This window comes from Canis lupus, chromosome 23, assembly GCF_003254725.2.
Source record: "Canis lupus dingo isolate Sandy chromosome 23, ASM325472v2, whole genome shotgun sequence".
Lineage (NCBI taxonomy): Eukaryota > Metazoa > Chordata > Mammalia > Carnivora > Canidae > Canis > Canis lupus.
The window spans coordinates 30,532,228-30,556,576 of NC_064265.1; the positions used below are offsets into that span (position 1 = coordinate 30,532,228).

The following is a 24,349-nucleotide window of genomic DNA, read 5'->3' on the forward strand; positions in this document are numbered from 1 at the left end:
CTCCTACCCCATCCCTACTGCTGGTAACCACCTATCTGTTGTCTGTATCTATGAGTTTGGTTTTTTATTTTGTTTTTGTTTTAGATTGCACATATAAGTGAGATTATTTGGTATTTGTCTTTGTCAAATTTCATTTAGCATAATGCCCTCAAGCCACATCCATGTTACAAGTGGTAAGATTTCCTTCTTTTTTTCTTATGGCCAAATAATATTCCTGTGGAGTATTGGAGTGGGTGTTTGAGGGAGTGTATACATCAGTTTCTTTTCTTTTTTTTTTTTTAAAGATTTATTTATTTATTTATTCATGGGAGACACAGAGAGAGAGAGAGGCAGAGCAGAAGCAGGCTCTATGCAGGGAGCCCGATGCCGGACTTGATCCCGGGTCTCCAGGATCACGCCCTGGGCCAAAGGCAGGTGCTAGCTAAACCGCTGAGCCACCCAGGGATCCCCTATACATCAGTTTCTTTACCCATTTATCCATGAATGGACTCTTACTCAGGTTGCTTGCATGTCTTGGCTATTATAAATAATGCTGCAATGAACATGGGGAGGCAGATACGTTTTCAAGCTACTGTTCTTATTTCCTCTGGATAAATACCCAGAAGTGGAATTGATGGATCATAGGGTAGTTCTATTTTTAATTTTTTTGAGGAACCTCCATACTATTTTTCCATAATGGCTTTGTAACAATTTATATTCCCACCAACAGCGCAGGAAGTTTCCTTTTTTCCCACTTGCTTGCCAATACTTGTTATTTGTTGTCTTTTTGATAATAGCCTTTTTGACAGTTGTTAAATGATAATCTCATTGTGGTTTTGATTTGTGTTTCCTTGATGGTTAGTGATGTTAAGCATCTTTTCACATACCTGTGGGCCATTTGTATGTCTTCTTGGGGGAAAATGCCTATTCCAATCCTCTAGTTTTTAATTGGATTGGTTCTTTCTGGTATTGAGTTGTATGAGTTTTTATATATTTTGGATATTAATCCCTTCTCAAATATATGATTTACAGGGAGCCACTTTAGCCCTCTACACCTGGCAGTTCCTGCCTATACCTTTTACAATTTCCTCAGAGCTGTGTAATCCCCAGTGGGCAGGCTGACCTGGGCTGTGGCAGTGTCTACGCTCGAGCATCTCTTGCTGGTGTCAGCAGGACAGATTACATGCTACTTGGTGCCACAGGTTAATCACACCATGACCTGGGAGCAGTGATTTTGGGCAGCTCTAAGTCCAGACCTGTGGCCGGGATATGGATCTCTAAGAGGACCAGGAGAACCTCAACCACAGGGCGTCTGGGTGACTCGGTCGGTTAAGACTCCAACACGGAGCCTGGTTAAGATTCTCTCTAAAAAACAAACAAAACCCTCAACCCTCAGAAGGCAGCACCTGCCCAGCAACCCCCACCCATCCCAGGCTGGTGGTACTAAAGGCCAGGAACCCACACGTTCCAGCACCACAGCAGAGGCTCAAGACAGGATGGATTGCACCTCTTAAGTATCTTCCTATAAACAATGAGCAGGTCATTGTTCCTGCCTGGAAAGCAAACCATTAACAGCCTGCATTTACCATTCATGTGAATGAAGCAGAAGAACACACTCCAAGGAGGTCAGCTGAATCTAAGAAAACAGAACATGAAAACATGCGGACTTTTAATTCAGTTATTACTTTACCTGGACCAAGAAAAACCACTGCTACCTTTGACTATCCAATAGATGGTAGTTTTGAGTCACCACATGCCATGGACATATCAGTTGTTAGAGGATGAAAAGCCAGTGAGTGTCAATGAAGTGTCGGACTACCATGAGGACATTCACACATACCATAGGGAGATGGAGGTGACCTGTAAGCATGAAGTGGCTTCAGGAAGACACAGCCAGACATCGCTCACAGTATGAGGGTTGTTCTTGTGGACTGGTGAACTGAAGTAGGAGAAGAATATAAAGTACTGAATAAGACCCTGCATTCGTCTGTGTTAGCCTCAACGTTTGAAGAAACACACCCCCCGGAAACAGCAGAGTTGGTGCGCGTCACCAGTGATACCTATAGCAAGACGCACATCCTGAGAACGGAGCACCTAGCTTTGAGAGTGCTTGCTTTTGGGACACCTGGGTGGCTCAGTGCTTGAGCGTCTGTCTGCCTTCGGTTCAGGGCATGATCCCAGAGTCCCTGGATCAAGTACCATGTTGGGCTCCCTGCATGGAGTCTGCTTCTCCCTCTGCCTCTCTCTCTGTGTCTCTCATGAATGGATAAATAAGAATCTTTTTAAAAAATTAAAAAGAATATAAAAGAGTGCTTGCCTTTTTTTTTTTTTTTTTAGAGTGCTTGCTTTTGACCTTGCTGTACTGACAACAAATCGGTTTCTTGCCCAATACTTTCTGCACCAGCAGCCTGCCAGCTGAGAAGTTGAAAGTTTGCACTGTTTTGAGGAGAATTGGGTTTTGATGGATGCTGACCCATACCTAAAGTATTTGCTGTCAGTCGTGGCTGGGGCGGCCTTTCATTTGGCACTCTCCCCAGCCACAGGACAGAGCTGGCCTGAATCTTTAGTTCAGAAGTCTGCATATCCGTTGGAGAGTCTCCAGCCTTGTCTCATGGACCTTCGCCAGACCTACCTCAGAGCACCACAGTCAACAGGAGAAAAGTGTAAAAGTTCAAGGTATCATGGTGTTTCTCTCCTCAACCCACCAGAGACACTAAATGTGTAACAGTGAAACAGCCTTTCTTTCCAAGATATAAACCAAAGTACAAGGTGTACAGTTTTTCTAAGGTTTTAGTTTTGCAGTCATTTCGGAATACAGAAGTTACAGTCAAGGACAAATTATAGTATCTATGACTTTGTAAAAGGTTTTAATTTGTATGTCTTTTGTACCTGTAACTATCTTAGATATTTGGCAAATTTTAAGTGGTTTTCTTAAAGTATAAATGATGCCAGCTGTCAGCACAGTAAGAATAAGAACTGATAAATGGATTTGGAGGAAAAATAAATGATTTACTAATAGTTCCTTTCTCAGGTTGCCTTTTCCAACAATTGTTGATTGTTTCTTCTGCTGTGCAGTAGCTTTTTAGCCCGATATAGTCCCAATTGTTAATTTTTGCTTCTTGTGTCAAATCTAAAAACACCGAGACCAATGTTAAGATAATTACCACCTATGTTTTCTTCTAGGAGTTTTATGGTTTTAGTTCTTATGTTCAAGGCTTTAATTCATTTTCAATTAATTTTTGTGTGTGGTATAAGATAGTAGCTCTGAAAAAAAAAGGTAGTAGCTCTGTTTCATTCCTTTGCATGCGGCTGCCCAATTTTCACACCAGTTATTGAAGAGACTATACTTTGCCCATTGTATATTCTTGCCTCCTCTGTCATAAATTGACTCTACGTGCATGAGTTTATTTCTGAGCTCTCTGTTCTGTTCAGTTGATCTATGTGTCTGTTTTTATGCTGACACCATAGTGTTTGTTACAGGTTTGCCATAGAGTTGTAACATAGAGTGATGTTTCCAGTTTTGTACTTTCTTATTTCTTCTTTGGCTAGGCAATCTTGAGAAAGAAGAACAAAGCTGAAAGCGCACAATTGCAGATCTCAAAATATGCTTACAAAGCTATAGTAATCAAGTAGACCTTTGAGGGCAGCCCTAGTGGCTCCAAGGTTTAGCACCGCCTACAGCCCAGGGTGTGATCCTGGAGACCGGGGATCGAGTCCCATGTCGGGCTCCCTGCATGGAGCCTGCTTCTCCCTCTGCCTGTGTCTCTGCCTTTCTCTCTCTCTGTGTCTCTCATGAATAAATAAATAAATAAAATCTTTAAAAAAGTAGACCTTTGATTACACATTTTTTCCAAAGAAAACATACAGATGGACAGTAGACCTACAATTGGTGATGTTGAGCATCTTTTCAGTCAGGAAAATGCAAATCAAAACCACAAAGAGATACACCTCATGCCTGTCAGAATAACTAGTATCAAAAAGACAAAAAGATTGTTGGCAAAGATGTGAGAAAAAGGAAGCCTTATGCACTGTTGGTGGGAAGGTAAATTGTTACAGTCATTATGGAAAACAGTATAGACATTTCTTAAAAAATTGAAAATAGAAATACCTTATCCAGGGGTGCCTGGCTGGCTTACTCAGTAGGCATGCCACTCTTGATCTTGAGGTTGTGAGTTTGAACCCCATGTTGGGTGTAGAAATTACTTAACCTTTCAGAAATCTTATCCTATAATTCGACTATTGAGTACTTAACCAAAGAAATGAAAACATTAATTCAAAAATATATATGCATCCCATATGTTTATTGCAGTATTATTTCCAATAGCCAAGGTATGAAAACAACCCAAGTGCCCATCAATAGATGACTGGATAAAGATGTGGTGTGCATGCACGCGCGCACACACACACACACACACACACACACACACACACACAGGAATATTACACAGCCATAAAAAGGATGTGATTTTTGCCATTTGTGACAACATGGATAGATTGAGAGGGTATTATGCTAAGCAAAATAAGTAAAAAAAAAAAAAAGATAAATGCCATATAATTTCACTCATGGAATCTAAAAAACAAAAAGAAGCTGAAGCAGATCTATAAATACAGAGAACAAACTGATGGTTGCCAGAGGAAAAATTGGACAAAATGGGTGAAGGAGAGTGAGAGATACAGGCTTCTAATTATGTAATAAGGCACAATAGTAAAAGTATAGCATATGGAGGATACTCAGGGATACTGTACTAGCATTGCACAGTGACAGATGGCAGCTCTACTTATGGCAAGCATAGCAGAACATATAGAAAAGTCAAATCACTATGTTGTACACCTGAAACTAATGTAACATTGTGTGTCAACTATACACAAATAAGAGAAAATTTTTTTAAAGATTGCTTTGGCTATTTAGGGTTTTTGTGGTTCCATGCAAATGTTAGGATTATTTGTTCTATTTCTGTGAAAAATCCCATTGGGATTTTGATAAGGATTGCATTGAATCTGTGTATTGCTTTAGGTTTTAACATTTGACAATGTTAATTCTGGCCTTAACAATGTTCATTCTCCCAATCCATGAGCATGGAATTTTTTTCCATTTATTTGTATTACCTTCAATTAATTTCATTGTGTCTGCTAGTTTTCAATATACAAATCTTTCATCTCCTTGGTTAAATTTATTCCTAGATATTGCATTCTTTTAAAGCAGTTGTAATGGAATTGTTTCCTTAATTTTCTTTTACTATAGTGTCTTTGTCTAGTTTTGGTATCTGGGTAATGCCTCATAGAATGAATTTGGAAGGATTTCTTCCTCTTCTATTTTTTGGAGTAGTTTGATCAAGGGTCGCATGTTCCTCTGACTGAGCCAGCCAGGTGCCCCCGGAATAGTTTGAGAATGATCGGTATTACCTATGTTTAACTATTTGGTAGAATTCACTTCTAAAGCCAACCAGTCCTAGATTTTTGTTTAAGAGATTTTTAAATTACTGATTCAATTTCATTACCTAGTAATCTGTTCAGGTTTTCAGTCTTAGAAGATTGTTTCTAGGCATTTATCCACTTTTTTTTAGTTGTCCAATTTGTTGACACATAATTTCTCATAGTAGTCTCTTAAATTTCTTTGAATTACTATGGTGTCAGTTGAATCCTCTCTTTCTTTTATTCTGATTTTTTAGTCCTTTCTCTTTGGTCCTTTCTCTTTGATGGACCTTTATTTGATGGTCCTTTGAGTCCTTTTTCTTGATGAACCTGGCTTAGGTTCAATTGATTCTATTTTCAAAGAATCAGCTTAGTTTCATTGATCTTTTCCACTGCTTTTTTAATCTGTATTTTGCTTATTTCTACTCTGATCTTTATTTCTTTGGGCTTTGTTTTTCTACTAATTTCTTTAGATGTAAAGTTAGATTCTTTATTTAAAAAAATTTTTTTAAATTTTTATTTATTTATGATAGTCACAGAGAGAGAGAGAGAGAGAGAGAGAGAGAGAGAGAGGCAGAGGGAGAAGCAGGCTCCATGCACCGGGAGCCCGACGTGGGATTCGATCCCGGGTCTCCAGGATCGCGCCCTGGGCCAAAGGCAGGCGCTAAACCGCTGCGCCACCCAGGGATCCCAGATTCTTTATTTAAGATTAAAAAAAAAAAATTCTTGAGGTAGGCCTGTATCACTATAAACTTTCTTTAGTGTTATGCTTGGGTTCTTTTTTACTTTTTGTGCATCTATTATAGATTTTTGACATGTGGCTACGTGAGGTTTATATGTAATATCCTACGTATATCAAAGTTGTTTTGTTATTTTGAGAGAGAGCACGTGCATAGAACTTCCCTTTTTTTGCTGTATTCCAAAGACTTGGAAGTGTTTTGCTTCCATTTTCATTTGTTTCAAGGTATTTTTTTTTTCTTCATTGACTCATTGGTGTTTTAGTAGCATATTTCTTGTTAGCCTTCATGTGTTTGTGTTTTTGTTTTGATTTTTTCAGTTTTTTTCTTGTAATTGATTTCTAGTTTCATAGTCTTGTGGTTGGAAAAGATGCTTGAAGCAATTTCAGTCTTCCTAAATTGATTGAGACTTGTTTTGTTTCTTAACATGTGATCTATCCTGAGAATGTTTCATGTGCATTTGAAAAGAATGTGTATTCCGTTTGTGGATCGATCTATCTATCTATCTATCTATCTATCTATCTATCTATCTATCTATCATATGTTAAGTCCAATCAGCTAATGTGTTGTTCAAAGACACTGTTTCCTTATTGATTTTTTTTCCCCTTGTCTGGGTGATCTATCCATTGGTGTAAGTAAGATGTTAAAGAAGTCCCCTGCTATTGTATTACTATGAATTTCTCCCTTTGTCTTTATTTATTTTTTTTAAGATTTTATTTATTTATTTGAGAGAGAGAGAGAGCGTGTGAGTGTGAGCACAACTCCCCAATGAGCAAAGACTTGATGTAGGGCTCAATCCCAGGACACCAGGATTAGATGCTTAATCGACTGAACCCACCCAAGTGCCCCTGAAGTGAGTCTTTTGTAGCCATTAAATAGGTGGGTCTTATTTTGTTGGTGGGTTTTTTTTTTTTAAATCCATTCATTCACCATGTCTTTAATTGGAGCATTTAATCACTTGACACTTAAAGTAATTATTGAAAAGTATGTACTTCTTGCCATTTTGCTAATTGTTTTCTCATTATCTTTGTATTTCTACTGTATTCCTTTCTTTTGCTCTCTTCCCTTGTGAGTTGATGACTTTCTTTAGTGCTATGCTTGGATTCTTTTTACTTTTTGTGTATCTATTATAGGGTTTTTTTTTTCTATTATAGGTTTTTAATTTCTGGTTACCATGAGGTTCCTATATATCATCCTATGTATATCACAGGTTTTTTTGAGAGAGAGTGAGTGAGTGAACATGGGCAGAGGGACAGAGGGAAAGAATCTCAAGCACACTCCCCACTGAGCAGGAAGCCCAACATGGGGCTCAATCTCACAACCCTGAGGTCATGACCTAAGCCAAAATCAATAGTAGGATACTTAACTGGCTGTACCACCCAAGTACCCCAGTTTATTTTTACTTTTATTTCCCTCACTTCAGGAGACTTATCTAGGAGAGTGTTACTATGGCTCATTCAGAGACATTACTGCCTGTGTTCTAGGATTTTTATGGTTTCAGGTCTCACATTTAGGTGTTTAATCCATTTTGTGTTTATTTTTGTGTATGGCATAAGAAATGGTCTAGTTTCATTCTTTTGCATGTAGCTGATCAGTTTGCCCAACACCATTTGTTAAAGAGACTGATTTTTGTGTGTGTGTGTTTTCCCCCCATTGGATATTCTTTCCCTGCTTTGTCTAAGATTAGTTGATCATATAGTTGTGGGTTCATTTCTGAGTCTTCTTTTCCATCAATCTGTGTGTTTATTTTTGTGTTGGTATTATACTGCTTTAATTACTACAGTGTTGTAATATACCTAAAGTCTGGAATTGATACCTCTACCTTTGCTTTTTTTTTTTTTAAAGTTGGATTAGTAATTTAATAATGAGCAAAAAAAAAATCATGGAAAAAATATTAGCAACATCAAAGACTTGCTGATCTTAATCTCTATATACGGATGTATGTGTGTTTCCAAAGCTAGGAAAATTCAATAGCAATTTCAAACATGTTAACATGAGAGTTAACTGACAATCTATAAATATTGTTATATTAGAATAATTTAAAAACCTAAAGTAATTTTATAGCATGCAAATTTTAGAGTTTCAAATGCAAAATTCTCAAAGCTAAATGATTTACTTTTTCATAGGAAAAAGTTAAAATGTGCTGCCTGAGTTTGTAATGGAAATTTTGCCAATGCTATTCTCCAAAATCATTGCAAACTCTAAAAAAAAGATTAAATATATGCCAATTGCAGACCAAAGTGATGAAAGAATCAAAAGCCCAAACAAAAGGAAAATTGTTTTGTTTTATTTTGTATCACTTTAGGATAATTTAGTTACTTTTTTTTCCCCATCATAGTATGTGTACTCTTTAATCCCTCTCTCCTATTCTACTCATCTCCCCACTCCCCCACCCCTGGTAACCACCAGTTTGTTCTCTATAGTTAAGAGTCCGCTTCTTGCTTTGTCCCTTTACCCCCTTGTTTATTTTGTTTCTTAAATTCCATATATGAGTGAGACCATACAGTATTTGTCTTTCTCTGACTGGCTTATTTCTCTTAGCATTACACTTTCTTTGTCTATTCATGTTGTTGCAAATGACAAGATTTCATTTTTTTGTGGCTGAATAATATCCCAGTGTGTATGTACACACATACATACTACATTTTCTTGGCTATTGTAAATAATGCTATGATAAGCATAGAGGTACATGTATCCCTTTGAATTAATGTTTTTGTATTTTGGGGGGGTAAATACCCAGTAGTACAATTACTGGATCATAGGATAGTTCTATTCCAGCTTTGCTTTTCCTTTTCAAAATTACTTTGGTGGTTTCATATAAATCTTAGGATTGTTTGTTCTAGTTCCGTGAAACTATATGATTAGTTATTTTTTAAATTCTTTTTTTAAAGTTTTTCTTTTTAATTAATGAGAGACACACATAGAGAGAGAGAGGCAGAGACACAGGCAGAGGGAGAAGCAGGCTCCATGCAGGGAGCCTGACATGGGACTGGATCCCAGATCTCCGGGATCATGCCCCAGACTGAAGGCAGCGCTAAACCACTAAGCCACCGGGGCTGCCCTATGATTGGTTATTTTGATAGGGATTGCATGAAATCTGTAGATTGCTTCGGTTAGTATAGATATTTAACAATATTTGTTCTTCGAATCCATGAGCATGGAATGTCTATTTCTTTGTGACTTCAATTTATTTCATTAATGTTTTATATTTTTCAAAATATAGGTCTTTCACCTCTTTGGTTAGGTTTATCCTATGTATACTGTTATTTTTGGTTTAATTGTAAGTGGTATTGTTTTCTTAATTTCTCTTTCTAGTGCTTATATTATTAATGTATAGAAATACAACAGATTTCTGCACATTGGTTTGTATCCTGCAATTTTACTGAATTCATTTGTGAGTTTTAGTAATTTTTTGGTAGAGTCTTTAAGGTTTTTTATATATAGTATGTCATCTGCAAATAGTGAAAGTTTTACTTCTTTCTTACCAACTTGGATTCCTTCTATTTTGTTGTTGTTGTTGTCTGATGGCTGTGGCTAGAACTTCTAGTACTGTGTTGAATAAATGTGGTGAGAGTGGACATCCTAGTCTTGTTCCTCACCTTAGGGGAAAAGCTCTCAGTTTTTCCATCGAGTATAATGTCTGCTGTGGTTTTCTCATGTATGGCTTTTATTATGTTGAGGTATGCTGCCTCTAAATCTACTTTGTTGAGGGTTTTATCATGAATGAATATTGTACTTTGTTAAATAGCTTTTTCTGTGTTTATTAAAATGATCACATGATTTTTATTCTTTCTCTTATTGAGATGTGATGTATCCCGTTGATTGATTTGGGAATATTGAACTGCCCTTGCATCCCAGGAATAAATACCACTTGATTATGGTGAATGATTTTTTTTTTTAAACGTATTGTTGGATTCAGTTTGCTAGTATTTTGTTGAAGATTTTTGCATTTATGTTAATCAGAGATATTGGCCTGTAGTTCTCTTTTTTTGGTGATGTCTTTATCTGACTTCAGTATCAGGGTAATGCTGGACTAATAGAATGAATTTAGAAGTTTTCCTTACTCTTCTATTTTTTTTTTTTTTGAGTGGTTTGAGAAGACTGGGTATGAACTCCTTTTTTAAATGTTTGGTTGAATTCACCTGTGAAAACTTCTGGTCCTGGACTTCTTTCTTTTTGGGAATTTTTTGATGACTAACTCCATCTCCTTGCTGGCAATTTGTCTATTCAAACTTTCTATTTCTTCCTTCTTCAGTTTTGGTACTTTATATGTTTATGTTTATAGAAATTTATCCATTTTTCTAGCATGTCTACGTTTTTGTCATATAGTTTTTTATATAAAGTTGCTTGTGTTTCTGTGATGTTATTTTTCACTTCATTTGTGATTTTGAGTACTTTGTCTCTTTCTGTTTTTATTTGGTTTTGTTTTTCTGTCTTTGTTTTTTGATGAGTCTGGCTAGAGGGTTTTTCAATTTTGTTGATCTTTTCAGAGAACCAGTCATGGTTTCATTGATCTGTTCTGCTTTTTTAGTTCCTATATCATTTATTTCTGCTCTAATCTTGGGGTTTTGTCTGTTCTTTTTCTAGTCATGTAGGTATAAAGTTAAGTTGTTTGAGATTTTTCTTACTTCTAGACATAGGCCTATATTGCTATAAACTTTCCTTTCAGAACAGCTTTTGCTGCATCTCAAAGGTTTTGGGCTGTTTTCATTTTCATTTGTTTGCATATAGTTTTTTATTTTTTCTTTGATTTCTTAGTTGACTCATTCATTGTTCAACTACATGTTATTTAACCTCCATGTATTTATAGTATTTCCAGATTTTTTCTTGTGGTTGATTTCTAGGTTCAGAACATGTGGTCAGAAAAGACACATGGTGCAGCTTTGATCTTTCTGAATTTGCTGAGGTTTGTTTTGTAGCCTAATATGTGATCTATTCTGGAGAATGTTCCATGAGCACTTGAAAAGAATGTGTATTCTGCTGTTTTAGGATGGAATGTTTTGAATGTGTCTGTTAAACCCATCTGGTCCAGTATATCATTCAAAGCCACTGTTTCCTTGTTGATCTGTCTGGATTATCTGTCCGGATTATCTGTCCATCAATGTAAGTGATATATTAAAGTCCCTGCCTATTATTGTATTACTATTGATTAATTCCTTTATGTTTGTTATTAATTGTATTATGTATTTGGGTGCTTTCATGTTGGGTGCATAAGTATTTATAATTGTTACATATTCTTGTTGGGTTGTCCCCTTTATTATTATATATGTTCTTCTTTGTCTCTTTTTACAGACTTTGTTTTAAAGTCTATTTTGTCTGATATAAATATTGTTACTTTCTTTTTTCTTAAGATTTTATTTTTTATTTTATTTTATTTTTTTAAGATTTTATTTTTAACTAATTTCTACATCCAACATGGGGCTCAAACTCCTTACCCTGAGATCAAGAGTTGCATGTTCCACTGACTGAGCCAGCCAGGTGCCCTGCTTCTTGGCTTCCTTTTGACACCCATTTGCATGATAAATGTTTCTCTATCCCCTCACTTTCAATCTTCTGGTGTCTTTAGGTCTGAAATGAGTCTTTTAAAATTATTATTATTTTAAGGGTTTTACTTACTTTTTTGAGAGAGAGCATGAGCGAGAGGGAGCACAAGCAGGGGGTAGGGGTAGAAGGAGAAGCAGACTCCCTGCTGAGCAGAGAGCCTAATGCAGGTTTAATCCCAGAACCATGGATCATGACCTGACCCAAAGGCCAATGCTTAATTGACTGAGCCACTCAGGTGCCCTGAAATGACTCGTTTGTAGGCAGCATACAGATGGGTCTTGATTTTTTTTTTTAAATCCACTATCACCATATGTCTTTTGCTTGGAGCATTTAGACCATTTATATTCAAAGTAATTATTGATAGATATGTATTTATTGCCATTCTGTTACTTGTTTTGTGGTTTTTGTAATTTTTCTCTGATCCTTCTTTTTCTCTCTTTCATGGTTTACTGATTTTCTTTAGTGATATATTTGGATTCCTTACTCTTTATTTTTTGCATATCTATTACTCTTTTTTGATTTGTGGTTACCATTTGGTTTATATATAACATCTGCAGAGAGCAGTCTATATTAAGCTGATGATCACTTAATTTTGAACTCATTCTGTACTCCTCTCCAAATTTTGATACTTGTTACCATATTTTACATTGTTTATTTGTGCTCCTCTTGACTGATTTTTACAAGTATACTTAATTTTTTTTGCTTTTATACTTCTATTTTTCTTACTGTTACTTATGATTTAGCTTTCTACTCAGAGTCCCCCTTAACATTTCTTGTAAGGCTCATTTAGTTGTTATCATTCTGAATGATAGTCTTGCTGGATAGAATGTTCTGGGCTCCAGATCTGTCCCTTTTAGTACTTTGAAAACATCATGCCATTTTCTTCTGTCTTGAAAATTTCTGCTGAAAAATTAGCTGATAGCCTTAGTATATAACTCTTGTAACCTTTTAAATTCTTTCATTTTCACCTTCCCCCTCCCCCCCCCATTTTATTTACTGTGTCTTGGTGTGGACCTCCTTGGGCTGAATTTATTGGGGGCATCTCTCTGCCTTCTGAATCTGGATCTGTGATTTCTTTTCCCAGATTCAGGAAGTTTTCAGCTCCTATTTTTTTCAAATACCTTTCCTGGCCCCCTTTCACTCTTCTCTTGCTAGGACTTATATAATGGGATGTCAGTATATTCTATGGTGTCACAGAAGTCCCTTAACCTATCCTTATCTTTATTTTTTAAAAATTTTAAAAGATTTTATTTATTTATTCATGAGACACAGAAAGAGAGAGAGAGAGAGACAGAGACACAGGCAGAGGGAGAAGCAGGCTCCATGCAGGGAACCAGATGTGGGACTCGATCCTGGGTCTCCAGGATCACGCCCTAGGCTGAAGGCGGCGCTAAACCGCTGAGCCACCGGGGCTGCCCCCTATCCTTATCTTTAGAAACTTTATTTTTGCTGTTTAATTTGGCTGCTTTCTACTGCCTTGTCTTCCAGATCATGAATCTGTGTTTCATCCTTTAATCTGCTGTTAATTCCCTCTAATGTAGTTTTCATTTTTACTTAGTGTATTCTTCAGCTCTGATTGGTTCTTATATTTTTATGTCTTTGTTGAAGTTCTCACTGAGTTCATCCACTCTTCTCTCAAGTCTGATGAGCATCTTTATGACCATTACTGAAATCTTTATCAGGTCCTTTGGTTATCTTAGTTTTGTTTTGTTCTCTTTTGATGTTCTGTCTTGTTCTTTCATTTGGAACAGACTCCTCTGTCTTCTCACTTTGTTTTTTTTTTTTTTTTTTTTTGTCTTCTCACTTTGACTCTGTATTTCTGTGCATTAGATAGGTCAGCTACATTCCTGGTCTTGAAGGTAGTGGCCTTATGTAGAAAGCATCTGTGGTACCCAGTAGCTCCATCCTCCTTGTCACTAGAACCAGGCACTCCATGGTTTCCCATGTGTGGACTGTGTGTGTCCTTCTGTTGTGACTTGGCTGTAACTGCTGCAGACAGGCTGGTGGGTAGGGCTGGCTTCCAGCACAGCCTTCTGAGAGGCCCTGCTGCAGCTGCAGTGTGATGTTGGGTGGGGTTAGTCTCCAGTGAAGTTCACTGAGATTCCTTGCCACAACTCTTGCTGATGTGCTCATGGGCAGGGCTGCCTTCCCCTCCTTGCTGGTCCTGGCAAGGGCTGTCTCTTGTGTGTGTCAGGATGTTGGTCTCAACCAAAGCTGTCAGCTGGGTGTGGCTGGGCAGAAGTCCCTTTGGAGGGACACCTTCCAGGGTGAGTGGGTTGGGTCTGGAGGGAAATGCTGGGGTAGGGTGAGTAGTGCTAGCTAGGTAGATGCAGAGTGTCAGAATTGGCTCACATCAGCATTGGAGCAGTTAGGTTAAAGGAGGGCAAGAAAAATGGTGTGTGTCAGTACTTCTATCCTTGGAGAAAGTTCTTACAGATTTCTACCCCTGTGGCAGATGCCCTATAGTCAGTCAATCTCCTTCATATATAACCCAGGTGCTTTTGAAACTGCGGTCTCTGTGATGGGTCTTGGAGTGAGTGATATAGTGTGTTTGCCCTTTAAGAGTGTAGTTTCGCTTTCCTATATTCCTCTAGGTCTCCTAGAATTTAGCCCTGCTGACTTTCAAAGCCAGAGATTATGGGGGCTTATCTTCCCAAGTGCAGATCCCCAGGGTAGGGTATGCTGGACGTGGGGCCTGGTCCCCTCATTTCTCAGGGAGTATCTTTGTACCCATGAGAATCCTCCTGTTTGCAGTTCCTTTTTTTTTTTTTAAATTTTTATTTATTTATGATAGTCACACACAGAGAGAGAGGCAGAGACACAGGCAGAGGGAGAAGCAGACTCCACGCACCGGGAGCCCGACGTGGGACTTGATCCCCGTTCTCCAGGATCGCGCCCCGGGCCAAAGGCAGGCGCCAAACCGCTGCGCCACCCAGGGATCCCTGTTTGCAGTTCCTAACCTGTGGGTTGCCACACTGGGAGTTTCATTCCTAGCCATATCTCCGCCCTCCTACCCTCCTGATGTGGCTTTCTCTTGATGTCTTTGGCTGTAGAAAAGCTATTCTACCATCTTTGTGTCACTTTCAGAGTGAGTTGCACTATATTTAGGTGCAGCCTTAATGTGTCTATGGGGGGAAGTGAGCTCAGGATCCTTTTACTCTACCATCTTTTCCAGTTCCCCCTTGTCTCTAACTTCTGACACTTGAACTATAATGTGTCTCAGTGTGGGTCTCTTTGGGTTCCTCTTATTTGGAACTCTGGGCTTCCTCTGTCCAGATGTCTGTTTCCTCCCCCATGTTAGAGAAGTTTTCATTATTATTTCTTCATATATGTTTTCTGTCCCCCTGTCTTTTTCTCCTTCTGTTAGCCCTGTAATGCATATATATGTTGGTTTTCTTGATGATGTCCTCTAAGTCCCTTAAGCTGTATTCACTTTTTTTCCATCTTTTTTCTTTTTGCTCTTCTGATTCAATGAGTTCCACTGCCCTGTCTTTGAGTCCACTGATCCTTTCTTTTGTTTCATCTAGCCTTTTGTTGAGTCCCTCTATTATACATTTATTTTGTTTGTTTTTAGAGAGGGAGACATTAGGGGAGGAGTAGAGGGAGAGGGAGAATCCTAAGGAGGCTTCATACCCAGTGCGGAGCCAGACACATGGCTCCATCCCACAATCCCGGGATCGTGACCCAAGCATAGTCAAGAGTCAGATCCTTAACCGATGGATGGTTTCTTTTTAGTTCAGTTATTGTATTCTTCAGGTCTGTGGCTTTTATTTGGTACTTTATTTTCTCTTTGAAATTTTCACTTTGTTCAATCATTATTTTGAGCTTGGTGTAAGCATCTTTGTGACCATTATTTTGAACTCTTTATAAGGTAAATCACTTATCTCCATTTCATTATAATCTTATTCTGAAGTTTTTATCTTGTTCTTTCTTTGGGAATGCATTCTTCCTCTTCATTTTTCTTGACTTTCCATGTTGGTTTCTGTGCATTAGATAACACAGCTACCTCTTTCAAATTTGAAGGAGTGATTTTTTTTAAGGTTTTATTTATTTATTAATGACACACACACACACACACACACACACACAGGCAGAGACACAGGCAGAGGGAGAAGCAGGCTCCATGCAGGGAGCCTGACATGGGACTCGATCCTGGATCTCCAGAATCATGCCCTGGGCTGAAGGTGGTGCTAAACCACTGAGCCACCCGGGCTGCCCAGGAGTGATTTTTTTTTAAGATTTTATTTATTTGAGAGAGAGAGATACAGAGATCATGAGAGAATGCACAAGCAGAGGGAGAAGGAGAAACAGGCTCCCCGTGGAGCAGGGAGCCTGATGCAGGGCTTGATCCCAGGATCCTGGGATCATGACACAAGCCGAAGGCAGATGCTTAACCGACTGAGCCACCCAGGTGCTCCGAAGGAGTGATCTTATGTGGGAGATGATCTTTATTGCTCAACCCTGCCCTAGCTCTTGGGTGTCTCTTGAACCTTTGTGATCATCCGATCAGGCTACTTGATTATCGGTGACTCCCAGGAGTTGAAGTGTGCCAAGACCTATCAGTGTCCCCAAGGGTAGGATCTTGGTCAGCACCTAGTAGTAGCAGGCTGATTAGAAGCCAGAACCTCATGGAGTAGCTTTTAAAGTATGCAGACATTCCTTTTTCAGGGGAAGACTGGGAAATGGGCATTTCTGTCTGCTGTAACTGCACTGAGTCCTGGCATGATAGCCAGTTGAAAACTATTTTTTGTTTATTTGCTTCTGTCCCATTGAACTTATGAATGGAAGCCCCACCAGCCACCAGAGCCAGGCTATAAAGGGGCAGATCTGGGTGGAAGCGATAAATGCTGGAGCATTCGACATATATACACATTCCCTTCTCAAAGACACCAGTGACCTGGGGTGGGACGGAGGGAGAATGAAAATATGGTGCCCACTGGGCCCCCTTCCTGGGCTCCGCAAAAGATGGTGGTTGGCCTCCAGATGTATGTTTATTTCTTTTTTTAAAAAAATTTTTTTAATTTATTTATGATAGTCACAGAGAGAGAGAGAGAGAGGCAGAGACACAGGCAGAGGGAGAAGCAGGCTCCATGCACCGGGAGCCTGATGTGGGATTCGATCCCGGGTCTCCAGGATCGCGCCCTGGGCCAAAGGCAGGCGCCAAACCGCTGCGCCACCCAGGGATCCCTGTATGTTTATTTTTTATTTTTTTAGATTTTATTTATTTATTCCAAGAGACACATAGAGGGATGCAGAGACATAGGCAGAGGGAGAAGCAGGCTTGCTGTGGGGAGCCAGATACAGGACTCGATCCCAGGACCCCAGGATCATGACCTGGGCCAAAGGCAGACACTCAACCACTGAGCTACGTAGGTACCCCCAGATGTGTGTTTAATTAGAAGCCAGGCCCTCAGGCCACAGCTAGGCAGAAAGCTAATTGGCTTCACAGTAAGACTGAAGGTATATTTCAGCCTGCTGTGTCTGTGCTGTGCCTTGAGGGTAGTCGCCAGTTAAGAACTGTTTCTTGAACAAACAATCCAATCATGAAATGGGCAAAAGACATGGACAGAAATTTATCCAAAGAAGACATAGACATGGCCAACAAGCACATGAGAAAATGCCCCCCATCACTTGCCATCAGGGAAATACAAATCAAAACCACAATGAGATACCACCTCACCCAGTGAGAATGGGGAAAATTAACAAGGCAGGAAACCACAAATGTTGGAGAGGATGTGGAGAAAGGGGAACCCTCTTGCACTGTTGGTGGGAATGTGAACTGGTGCAGCCACTCTGGAAGACAGTGTGGAAGTTCCTCAAAGAGTTAACAAAAGAGCTACCCTATGATCCAGCATTTGCACTGCTGGGGATTTACCCCAAAGATACAGATGCAGTGAAACATCCAATGTTTCTAGCAGCAATGTCCACAATAGCCAAACTGTGGAAGGAGCCTCGGTGTCCGTTGAAAGATGAATGGATAAGAAGATGTGGGCTATGTATACAGTGGAATATTACTCAGCCATTAGAAATGACAAATACCCACCATTTGCTTCAACGTGGATGGAACTGGAGGGTATTATGCTGAGTGAAGTAAGTCAGTTGGAATAGATCATCATATGGTTTCCCTCATGTAGAATATAAGAAATAGTGAAAGGGGCTATAAGGGAAAGGAGGGGAACTGAGTGGGGAAAAATTAGAGAGGGAGACAAACCATGAGAGACTCCTAACTCTGGGAAACAAAGGGTTGCAGAAGGGGAGGTGGGTGTGGGGGTAACTGGGTGATGGGCACTGAGAAGGGCATTTGATAGGATGAGAACTGGGTGTTACTTGTTGGCAAATCGAACTTCAGTAAAAACAAAGGTACAAAAAAAACCCAAAACCTGTTTCTTGGATTGTTAAGGCCCTATGGGACCTGTGAATGTTAGCCCTGCTGGCCACCAGACCCAAGTGGTCAAGAGGTGTCTCCAAGGGAGTAGTTGCAAAAAGAAAGGCATCAGATGTGTGCACAAGCTTCTTTTTAGGAGATGCTAGTGACCTGGAGCAAGGCAAAGGGAGTGTGAAAATAGCACTGCACTCTTGCGGTCTCTGGGGATGATTGTCCTTGGGTCTTAGATACATTATAGAAGCCAGTCCCTCAGGCCACAGCTATAAAGCTAAGCTAATGGACCTGTCACAGAAAGACAGGTATGTTTCAGCCTGCTGTCCCCATGCTGTGCCCCAGGAGTAGCCAGTGAAGAACTCTTTCTCTATTTGTTATAATATGGGATCTGTGAATGAATGTAAGCCCAGCTGGCCACCAGAGCCAGGCGACCAGGGATGTCCTCTGGACCCATGTGTGCACAAGCTCCTTCCTCCGAGCTGCCAGTGACCTGGAGTGGGGCAGGAACAGTGGCCGCAGATGTGATAGATTAGAAGCCTGCCCTTCAGGCTGAAGCCGTAAGAGAAGCAACCAGGCCTCCTTCACACGAAGCTTGGGGCTGGGTTTTAGTCTTCACTGGCTCTGCACTCTGCCTTGGGGGCAAAGCCAGTTAAGAACCATTTCTGCAACTCAGTGGTGGAGCCTCTGCCTCTGGCGCAGGGCATGATCCCAGGCTCCTGCGGAAGCCTGCTTCTCCCTCTGCCTGTGTCTCTGCCTCTCTGTCTCTCATGAATAAATCTTAAAAAAAAAAAAAAAAATTCTGCTTTGGTTACAGTCCCATGGGATCCACAAATATAAGCCACTTATGCCAGAGGTGTCCCCTGGGTGGCAGCTGCTGGAAAAGCTGGGCCACCAGACATAAAAGCAGGGCACCAGATGTGTGCATGAGCTGCTTTCTGGGAGAGTGGTGGCTGTGACAGAGGGAGAGCGCAAGATGGCACCTGACTTCAGAAAGTGTTTCAGGGGCAGCCCCGGGGGCACAGCGGTTTAGCGCCGCCTGCAGCCCGGGGTGTGATCCTGGAGACCCGGGATCGAGTCCTGCGTCAGGTTCCCTGCATGGAGCCTGCTTCTCCCTCTGCCTCTGCCTCTGCCTCTCTCTTTCTATGAATAAATAAATAAAGTAAAAAAAAAAAGTGTTTCAGTAGGGCCTTCTGGTTTTAAATTGGATGCCTACCCCTCCAGTTGAAGCTGATGAACAACTAGGCCTTTCTCACAAAATGTCTGGGTGCTTTTCAGTCAGCTGCATCTGTTCTGGGCCCTGAAGTGGATGAGTGTCCTTCAGTCCTCTTAGAGCTGTTTTTCAGATTGCTGGAGCCTTGGGGGTCCCATGGATGAAAGTTCCTTTGGCTTTCAAAGCTAGTTGTTCTGGGGGCTCATTTCAGGTGCAGGTCTTAAAAGCTGAGGTATCAGATATGGAGTTCAAACCCTTCACCCTTTAGGGAGAAGCTTGGTGTCATGAGTGTCCCTCCCAATTGTGGACTGCTGCATCGGAAGTGAGGTTTATGATAAGATATGGAAAAACGAGCCTTGCTTTGTTGACAGATCTAGATAAAGTTTTTTAGGACTATACAGTGGGCATCAACACACTATGGCCCATTGCCTACGTTTGTATGGCTTTGAGCTAGGAATGGTCCCTACAATTTTAAGAGGCTTTTAAAGTTGGGGAAAAATGACCCCCAGAGACCCAGCCTACAAAACTTAAAATGTTTACTATCTGGACTTACACACAAAAGTTTGCCAATCTCTGATATAAAGCAAAGTGTATTAAAACACCTTTGGGTTAAAGATGTACCTGTGAAATAGGTTTAGATTACGACAGTGGTTCGTAGTTTTTGGATGTGAAGTCACAGATCTGAGTTCTAGAACTATGAGCTCTGCCCTAAAAATGCACAGACCAGATTGTGCCCATATCCATTCCAGCCATTATGGCCCCCAGCCATAGGATCCTGTTTAACCTAATTACCTCCTTGAAAGCCTTATCTCCCAAGTGGTCACTTTAGGGGTTAGGCTTCAATCTCTGAATGTGTATGTGTGTGAAACAATTCACACAATCCGGCCTCTTCAATCTCCACGAGGAAGCATGCTTTCTAGGTGGTTTGCTCCTGGATCCCATGTACTAGTTTTTTTTTTTTTTTTTTAAGATTTTATTTATTCATGAGAGACACACACACAGAGGCAGAGACATGGGCAGAGGGAGAAGCAGGCTCCACGCAGGGAGCCTGATGCGGGACTCGATCCGGGGACTCTAGGATCATGCCCTGGGCCGAAGGCAGGCGCTAAACCGCTGAGCCACCCAGGCGTCCCCATGTACTTGTTATATGCTAAGGAATAGCTGTTGAATAAATGAATGCTGGCCATCAGGCTGATGCACTAGAAAATTCATGGAGGAATGGAAGATTCTAATTTAAGTGTCATATTAAAATACTATAGCAATTCTGAGGAGAAACTAAGAATAATCAAGGAAAGCTTTTTTGTTTTCCTTAAAATGAAGGAAATCTGTGCTTAGATTATTTGCATGCGGTGCCTACCTGCATGGCTCAGTTGGTTAAGTGTCTGCATTTATAGGTCAGGTCATGATCTCAGGGTTCTGGGATCAAGCCCCATATTGGGCTCCCTTGTTCAGGGAGGAGCCTGCTTCTCTCTCTGTGCTCCCCCCTCACTCATGCCCTTTCTCTAATAAAATCTTAAAGAAATTATTTGTATGTATGGTCTTGCTGGATTTAGGACATTTATAGTCTAAGAGGGAAAGCCAAAGTTGAAATAGTTGATATAAAGATTTTGGAGAATCAGGAGGAACAGTTGAGATCTGGAGCCTTAAAGTTTTAAAGTATGTATTTATTTACTGAAAAAACAGTTCATAATTTTGGCAGAAAAGCGTACATTATATAATTTTATCTGGGCTAGAGAGAAACAGGATCTAACATTCACTTTAACGAAAAATTTAAGTGATGAAATTCAGGGAAACATACTGCAAGATGCCACTGGAAAGATTCTACTCACACAAAATTGCCCTGGTAGAACCAGGCCATGTGATTTTGTTTGGGGAGGGACATGTTTACATGACAATGCTATCTATCCATTTGGCTGTACAGGAATTTTTGTTTTGAGCTGGGAATTTAGATCAAGGCCAAAAACTTTGAAGGGCCATTTATGAGGGGCTGTGATAACCCTACTATTTCCCTACAGAGGAAGACTTTGAAAAAAAGGAGTTTTGTGTTCAGGTTAAGACTTTCGACCGTCACCATTTGAGTTTGCCTTCAAAGAATCTAGGAAATGAAAAAAAAAAAAAAGAATCTATGAAATGGGGACCATTTATATCTGGTTCCTCCTTTCAGCAAAATGAGGTAGCTTTACATTTAGAAGACTGTGGTAACACATGTAGCAGGGTGTTTAGGTGTAGCTTAATAAAGGCTAATGCAGTTTTGTAGTTCCAATAAACTTTTTTTTTAAACACAGTAATACAATATTCTAAAGTAACAAACATCAGAAACATAACTAGTAATAAATTTTTTTAAAGTTACTTATTTTATTTTATTTTTAATTTATTTATGATAGTCACCCAGAGAGAGAGAGAGAGGCAGAGACACAGGCAGAGGGAGAAGCAGGCTCCATGCAGCAAGCCTGACATGGGATTCAACCCCGGGTCTCCAGGATCGCGCCCTGGGCCAAAGGCAGGCGCCAAACCGCTGTGCCACCAGGGATCCCTAAAGTTACTTATTTTAGAGAATGGGCGGAGGGGCAAGAAAAGGGAGAAGCTGAGCTTGGAGCCCCCACTCAGAGCTTGAACCAACGACCCTGAGAAAATCAAGAGTCTGATGCTTAACTACCTGTACCACCCAGGCACCCCAGCGATTTTTTTTTTTTTTTTTTTTGCGATTTGCTTTTTAAGCTTAATTTTACAAATCATTTATTGCTTCAACAAGACAATGAATACTAGGATGCTCTGTTCAAAAACTTATCTGAACAACTAATTTCAGTCACTACTTTTATTCTTTATTGTCTTTATTTTCCAAGTTTTGGCTCCCAAACTTGGCAAACATCATGGAGATCTGTACAAACATGCATATACATATATACACTAACACATATTTAAGTTTAAAGCCTCAGTTTCTCATTAAACCTTGTACTCAGGCTCCTGTTAAAAAGAGGGAAAGTGGTGAGAAGAATCAGGGAAAACACGAATAAATCCCAATCTACAAGCTCCTTATTGTTACAAATTAAAGCAGGCATTTTAAGGCAAAATCCATTACCTTGCTAAAACTTCACTAAGCTATAGACTCAGATATTTACAAGAAAATAAATAAACAGCCCCTTACACACTACAGTGTGGTTTAATGACTAGCCAGCCAAGGAGTTGTGTTTTGTTGTTATTTCAGGTAAAAACAGTTAATGTTTCAGTGATTAAAATTTCAGATGTTAAAAACTAACTACAAGCAAGATCATCATTATACTCTGAAGCTGAATGTTTCAGACACTTGTCTTTAAATTACTATGCAAATCCATGACCGTAACATTCAGGCTTTATAATTAAAATACTAATGTTTGGTGACTAAAGAGCAAACATGATTAGTTTACTCTAGGTCGTTTGATTTTATTTTTCTCTGTAGGAGCTTTCCTCTTCTGTGATAATCCAGGCCCAGGTTCCTTATTATTCTGAAGAAATGAAACTGCTTCTGGTAGACAGTAATTTTCTACTGGAGGAGGTGATTCCTATAAAAGAAGAAAATACATTGTTCATTTTTTTCCTTGACTATGCTTTTTAGCCAGAAAGACTTAAAATTTGTATTTTAAGGTATGCTAGGAATAGACCATACATGACAAAATCTCACCTTTTATCAGAAAAATTTATAGCTCAGGTGGAATAGGGCACGCTCAGACCTTGATAATGGTGTCATTTGTAGAGTAAGGTTAAGAAGTGACACCTTATACTTAGTGTCAACTTTTTTTTTTTTTTAATTTTTATTTTATTTATGATAGTCACACACACAGAGAGAGAGAGAGGCAGAGACATAGGCAGAGGGAGAAGCAGGCTCCATGCACCGGGAGCCCGACACGGGATTCGATCCTGGGTCTCCAGGATCGCGCCCTGGGCCAAAGGCAGGCGCCAAACCACTGCGCCACCCAGGGATCCCAGTGTCAACTTTTATTTTCAAAGATTTTATTTAATCATGAGACAGAGAGAGGCAGAGACATAGGGAGAGGGAGAAGCAGAGCCAGATGTGAGACTTGATCCCTGGACCAGGATCACACCCTGAGCCAAAGGCAGATGCTCAACCACTGAGTTACCCAGGCACTCCCCTTATTGTCAATTTTAAAAAATATTTTTAATCTGTAAACATGTGAGATAGGTGTTTCATATTCCCCATTTTACAGATAAGATAAAAAAGGCTAAATAACATTATATAACTAGCAGGTGGCAAAGCCAAAATCATTACAACACTGCCTCCAAAATCCTTGCAACAACCATATTCCAATTAAAATGAGCTTTCCCTCCAAGTGGCAGACTGGATAACATGAAAATGAATCACCATAAAACACTGGGTAAGTGCCTTTTGATTCAACTCTTCCCTGGATGACAACTTCCAACCCAAATATATTAAAGGCAACTATCACAAGACACTGGAGAGGAAATAAGATCAGGCAATATCAGAAGGGTTGACACTTGGTAGGGGGTCCGGTCTGAGGAGAAGTGTCATGTGGGCTGGCTAAACTAAGCCTCAACAGAAAGCAGGTAGTATTAATGGCCTGAAACCACAGCCACTGAAAAATGAGGTGGGAAATCCCAGGAAGGAGCAGGAGAAGCCCCATACTCGGTCATGAACTCTGCCTCAATCTTTGCCCTCTCACCATGGAAAGGCAGAGGAGGCTTAAGCTTAAAGACTTGAGCCCCCCACTCACAGCAGCCGGTGCCTGTTAAGCAAACAGAATGGCATCCCCCTGAGGAACATAATAGAATCTAATTTTTACAACTTAAAATGTCTAGGATGCATATAAAATTATACAACATCTGAAGAACATGACCCATTCTCAAGAAAAAAATCTGAATCCAAAACCACAAAAAAGATACAAAACTTAAAACACATGTATTGAAAATTACAAAATGTTCATGAAAGAACTTAAAGATGCCCTAAATCAGTAAGTTCCGGGATCAAAAGACTGAACATAGTAAAGATGTCAGTTCACTCAAATTAATCTGTAGGCTTAATGTGATTCATATCAATCATAGCAAGAGGTTTCTGTAGGCATATAAATACGGTTA

At 39.9% G+C, this 24,349-nt stretch overlaps 1 protein-coding gene and 1 pseudogene across 8 annotated transcripts in view; one reads left to right on the top strand and one right to left on the bottom strand.

Moving 5' to 3' along the window:
- The first annotated feature begins 1,357 nt into the window (after positions 1 to 1,357).
- On the top strand, positions 1,358 to 3,755 carry LOC112661038 (cyclin-A2-like; annotated as a pseudogene).
- Positions 3,756 to 22,061: 18,306 nt separating this feature from the next.
- Positions 22,062 to 24,349, bottom strand: part of TOPBP1 (DNA topoisomerase II binding protein 1) — a 60,750-nt gene continuing 58,462 nt past the window's right edge. For all 8 annotated transcript variants that reach the window (XM_025448842.3, XM_025448843.3, XM_025448841.3 and 5 more), the window contains one exon: positions 22,062 to 22,800. In XM_025448842.3, coding sequence (XP_025304627.1) covers positions 22,657 to 22,800 — 144 coding nt within the window. In that variant the 3' untranslated portion in view covers positions 22,062 to 22,656. The remainder of the gene's footprint in view (positions 22,801 to 24,349) is intronic.